The 5,817-nt window shown below is 44.0% G+C and overlaps 1 protein-coding gene across 1 annotated transcript; it reads left to right on the top strand.

Annotated features, from left to right (window-relative positions):
* Window positions 1-272: 272 nt before the first annotated feature.
* LOC103369638 (myosin-binding protein C, fast-type-like) lies at window positions 273-5,564 on the top strand. Its single transcript, XM_008298402.1, has 6 exons — window positions 273-305; window positions 740-928; window positions 2,109-2,268; window positions 3,339-3,475; window positions 4,710-4,896; window positions 5,172-5,564. Exons 1-6 carry the CDS (start codon window positions 273-275, stop codon window positions 5,204-5,206), a joined length of 741 nt encoding a protein of 246 aa, XP_008296624.1. The 3' UTR covers window positions 5,207-5,564.
* Window positions 5,565-5,817: the final 253 nt, after the last annotated feature.

Raw genomic sequence — 5,817 nt, 5'->3', positions numbered from 1 at the left:
GGACGGGGGTGATGTGGTCACGGGAGCCGGTGTGGGTGAGCAGGAGGGTGGCAGGATTCTGGATATATTGTAGTTTGTTGAGTTGTTTGGTGGGAAGGCCGTAGAAGATGCTTTTGCAGTAATCAAGTCTGGAAGTGATAAAAGCATGTATCAAGGTTTCAGCAGGGGAGAAGGTGAGAGATGGGCGCAGACGGGCAATGTTTATGAGGTGGAAGAATGTGGTTTTGGTGATGTGATTGATGTGATGTTACAGATTGAGATGGGAGTCGAAAATGATTCCAAGGTTGCGGACATGTGATGACGGGGTGAGGGAAGTGCTGTCAATAGTGAGGTTGAAATTGTTGGTAGCTGAGGTGAGGGTTTTGGGACCAATGATTAAGAGGTTGGATTTCTCGCAGTTGAGTTGGAGGTACTTAATGTTCATTCAGGATTTGATCTCAGTTAGACAGTTAGTCAGGGTAGAGATGGCTGGGGTAGATATGGAATTTGTGGAGATGTAAAGTTGGATGTCGTCAGCATAGCAGTGGAAGCAGAGACTGTGACGACGAATGATGTTGCCGATTGGGAGAATGTAGAGAGTAAAGAGGAGGGGACCAAGCACCGAACCCTGGGGGACACCCCGGGACAGGGGAGCTGTGGGGCAAGTACAGTTGTTGATATTGATGAATTGGTGTCTGTCAGTGAGGTATGATGTGATCCATGAGAGTGCAGTGCTGGTAATGTGGAGAGTTGATTGCAGGCGAGAGAGGAGGATGGTGTGATTGATGGTGTCGAAGGGTGCTGTGAGGTTGAGGAGGATGAAAATGCTGAGGTGTCTGGAGTCTGCAGAGAGGAGAAGGTCGTTGGTGACTTTAAGGAAGTCTGTTTTGGTGCTGTGTCTGGGTGTGAAGCCGGACTGAAATGGTTCGAACAGTTTATTAGAGGAAAGGTGGGTTTTGAGTTGGTGGGCAACGACACGTTCCAGTATTTTCGACAGAAAAGGGAGGTTGGAGATGGGATGGAAATTGTTTGTATTGTCAGGGTTAAGTCCGGGTTTTTTGATTATGGGGTAACAGCAGCCAGTTTGAGGGGTTGAGGCACAGAACCAGAGCTGAGGGAGGCGTTGATGATGGCAATGGTCAGAGGTGAGATGGCAGGGAGGCAGTCCATGATAAGTTTTGAAGGTATGGGGTCCGAGAGCCGGTGGAGGTTTTCATACCTGTCATGAGAATATGTAGGCCTGCTGGGGTCACTGGGAGAAACAGGGAACAGGGGCTGAGTGGTGGAGGGAGGAGAGCCAGACATGTACGTCTTAAGGTTTTTTTGTTTTTTTTAAAAATATCAATCGAAGAAGGCTGTTCCAAAGCTGCAGCTGCAAAGGCATGATCTCCCCTTACCCACTTATCCCCACGATTGTGAAACAGTTAACAGCAGCTGTGCTGAGGATTTAAAAAGAAGTTTGAAAATGTACCCAGAAGCCATCCAATGCATGGCTTTATAAACAAATAAGAGAAACCTAAAATCAATTCTGTTTAACTGATAGCCAGTGCAGTGATGCAAGCTGGAATTCTTCTCATGTGTAACAACTTTCTAAATATACTGTAAATACAATGTCAATTTAAAAACAACCACCAAAAAAGAACTTTAGTTATAAAAGATTTTAAAAAGCATCATTGCAGAGCAAGCGTCCACCCTCACCCCAGTGGCAGCAGTCTCTGCAAAACTGCAAAAACTGCTCAAGAACGGCTCGATGAACACAACAAAGAGCCCAAAGTGTTGGCTCAGCATTGACCTCTACTTGGTTGAACATCCATTACCTTCAGAAGTCCATTCTCTGATTGATCAGAACACCCTAAGGTGGCCCTATGCTGATGGTTTTAATGTTGTGGCTGATCAGTGCACAGCGCTTCTATTTTTGAACTTCTAGCCATGCTTGTCACATAACTGCAAATCCTTGCTGCACTTTCATGGTCCTTATGTTGAATGAATCGACAGGAACTTGGACTAGAAGAACACGGATGCTGGGGATTGGAGATTCTTCAGCTTATATAGATCTTCACCCTCAGCTGTAAGCCTCTTTGAACCTCTGCTTCTCCTCTCTCTGTGCGTCTGCCTCTCTCTCACATCAGGAGTGGTTCACGGTCTATGAACACAACCGCAGGCCCAGCTGCACTGTGTCTGACCTGGTCATGGGGAACGAGTATTCCTTTCGAGTGTTCAGCGAAAACATCTGTGGCCTCAGCGATGAGGCCGGAATCAGCAAGAACACCGCTGTCATTACCAAAACAGGTAATGAAATCCCTGCAGAGCAAGGAGCACTGTAACATGATAGCATTGCTTTTGAGGCCAAGCAACATCTAAGTCATGCTGAGCTGTAGGCCACATTGTATTCAATTGGAACATAAAGGGAGCATTAAGATATGTGATGGGATACTGAAGAAATGAGCGTATGAAAGCACAAACCAATGCTATGTTTACTGTAGAACGCAGTAATATAAGAACTGCTCGTGATTAATTATTGATTGTGATTAATTAGTTGAACGTAATTTAAAGGAAAATTAATTCACAGTGTTTATGCACAACAGAAATCTTCTCTGGCAGAGTTAAATAGCATCGAATACTGGCCGCAGATCATGAAAGCAACCAGGCTGGGAAATTAACACCTGCCACCAGCCAAATGCTGCTACTGTTTTTGTGTTGTTGCATTTGCTTACTCTACCAGAAAATTTGGCAGCCCACCAGCCTATTTCTTTTGTGTTCCAAGCAGCAGTCTGGCCTATAAAATCGTGAGGATTGTTGATCACGGTGCCCACCTGACTCCGAAACAAAAGTCAGTTTCCTGCCTCGATAATTCAAAGGGCAGGCTGCTAATCGAAACAGTTTGCTGGTGTGGCAGAACAAACCTAAAGCAGCCGAAAGTGATTATAGCAGGTTACTAATTAGGCGTTTCAGTCCCTGTTTTACACATTCCTTATGCAGATTTGACTTTACAGCATGACACAAACTAGACAAATTGTACCTTTAAAATTACACCACATTACTAATCCTTTCTCTACTACATTATTTTTTCACCAAAATATGTTCTGCTATCTGGCATTCATGTATCTTATCATGATGTTTTCTAGAATACACAACACATTCTCTTAATCAGTCAATGGATAATAAGGTAGAATATCCATTGTTCCCACTCATATGCCTTGTTTGAGTAAACTACAAACAGATGATGAAAGCTGAGAGCTCAGTAATTAAAGTTCAGCGTAGTGAAGAACAGGTTCTGTACCATGTTTTATATTTATTGACTCCCACTGGTTTGCACCTTGCAGTGTTTGTGTGTTACCTCGAGGTCTTCTGCTCTCCAGGTTTGACCTGTAACCGTGCACCTTACAAAGAGAAGGACAAGAACAGTTGCCCCAAATTCACAGCTCCTCTGGTGGACAGAAGTGTGATCGCAGGCTACGCCGCAGCCATCAGCTGCGCTGTTCGAGGCTACCCAAAGGTATCTACATGTTCACCGTTAAAGCTAGAATATGCAGGAATGTAGGAAGCAGCAGAAGTAGACTGGATTTTGAAAACATACAATTAAGAAAAATCCCACCACCCTCCCTTTGGGTGTCCAAGTCCTTTGGATTCAGCTACCTCATGTCTAAAAATACACAAATAGGCTGTATCCCACTTTACAAAATGTCCTTTCATATATATATAACTTCATAAATGTTTGATTTTAACCCTTTTTTAAAATTATTATTTTTAAATTTGAGCTGATTTGACTCGAACAGCTTGGATCCACAAGTGGGATGTTTGCCATATTGCATTTTATGGTGGACAAAATGCAACTGACTTTTACAAATTTGTGACTGTCAAAGATAACAGATGTTTTCTTTTTTATCATCAGAACACCCAGGATGTCAAGAGACTTTTAACAGATATCACAAAAAAACAAAAAGTCTCTGGACTACACTGCATACTCTAGCTTTAATGGGTGAACATCAGTGAAATTATTCCCTTTCATTGGAGTTAATATCCAGTTGTGTGTATTTTTTTCTATTACTACAATGTGTATTATGATAGTTTGTGAGTCTGTGTGCAGATTACAGATTGAAACGTGTCAAATATCTTTGTAGTTTATAATATTATATAAGGTTACAATAAGGGTCAAATAATGTTAAAGTCAGAGGAGGATAAAGCATACTGCACATTCCTGAGGTCACTGTGAGAATACAGGAAACATTTTGGCCTGTCATTTAGCATGAAAACCTGTTGAACACACAGCCAGAGATGCCCCATTGAGTGTAGCGTAAAACAGCACTATAACACCATCCTGTTTTCACTTTACCTGCATTGGCCCCTGATACTATGCTGCAAGGGTACGCCACAGATTTCATGCTTTGTATTTTTTCGAGTGAGCGTACAAGTTTGGTGTGTCAAACAGCGAGTGTAGAACAGTCAGAGAGGATTTTGATGCCTTTGCAGCAGGAATGTATTTTTATGTCTGAAGCTAGAACAAGAGGTGGAGCAGAAAGATCTTTGAAGACACTTTTTTTTTTTTTTTATCCCACCGAATCGGCAAAGATTTGTCAAACCGAAATGTTGACCTAATTTCACCTCTTCCCTCTTCTCTCCTCTGCTCTCCCTCCCTCCCCACATCCATCGCTCTGTTTATACACTCCCTCCTCCTCCTTTTCCTTTCCTGTCCTCCATCCCGTCAATTTCGCTTCCTCCTGCAAACACAGCCAAAGATCATTTGGATGAAGAACAACATGATCATCGGTGAAGACCCCAAGTTCCTGATGCAGAACAACCAGGGCGTGTTGACTCTGAATATCCGCAAGCCGAGCCTGTTTGATGGGGGCAGGTACTCCTGCAGGGCCGTCAACGATCTGGGGCAGGACGAGGTGGAGTGCAAGGTGGTGGTTCGAGGTACGGTGCCTTAATTTCACTTCTACATAGTTCCAAAGCAGTGAGCTAAAGCGTGACCCGGGTCAGGGCAGGTCTCCCTCTGACAGTCTTCAATAAAGCTCAGCATGACAAATCTCCTTCTCCTCCTCAGCCTTCAGCTTGAGCGAAACCTCAGATGAAATGCTAAATATATATTATTGTATTTGTCAGTTTAAGTTTCAGAGGCACACATGTGACTCAGGATGATCTACTGGCCTCTTGCGCTGATTTAAAATTTCTCTTTTTCCCTTCCACAGTTTTACAAGAGAAAGCAGAGGAGGCGAAGAAATGAGCGACAGGATGAAACAGCAGAGGATACAGTTGAACAGGAATAGTAATGGATTATGTATAACGGGATAGTCATGAATAAATATGATTAGAATAGATCACTGGTGAGGCTCTAAAGCCACCACCAACCCCCCCTCCCTCTGCATATGCTTGCCTTTCACCGCTGCTATGATGAATGCCACATCAGTAATATGCCATAAATTCTTTGAGCAAGCTGCCACCTTGTCACATCCTGACTGAGAGAAGCCACAGAGAAGTGTAGTAGCGCTGCCCTGCTGTGACCACACACAGATGGATCCTTCTTATCTGTGGAGTGGACCTGTCACTGAACACACTTATAAAACAGCCTTTCATCCATTACACCGTGTTGTCTGTGTTGTCTTGCTTTGTGTCCTGGACGTTTTTATAGGTCGGTATGAATTTATGATCAGCCATAGCACCGAAAACCACCGCGGTGTGACTGACCGGCTGCACACCTCGGCTTCCTTGCTGCGGTGTTACAAGTGCGATGCGCGAGCAGAGGCCCCCATCTCGGCCCTGCGATGGTTCAGTGGAGGGATCAATATTCAGCCAGGCATGGCCGACATCATGGAGTAACCAGGATTAAAGAGGTTC

Source organism: Stegastes partitus, unplaced genomic scaffold (assembly GCF_000690725.1).
Source record: "Stegastes partitus isolate 25-593 unplaced genomic scaffold, Stegastes_partitus-1.0.2 Scaffold1313, whole genome shotgun sequence".
Lineage (NCBI taxonomy): Eukaryota > Metazoa > Chordata > Actinopteri > Pomacentridae > Stegastes > Stegastes partitus.
Note: the sequence above shows the minus strand (reverse complement) of the source record. Positions and strands in the feature narration are given on the sequence as shown.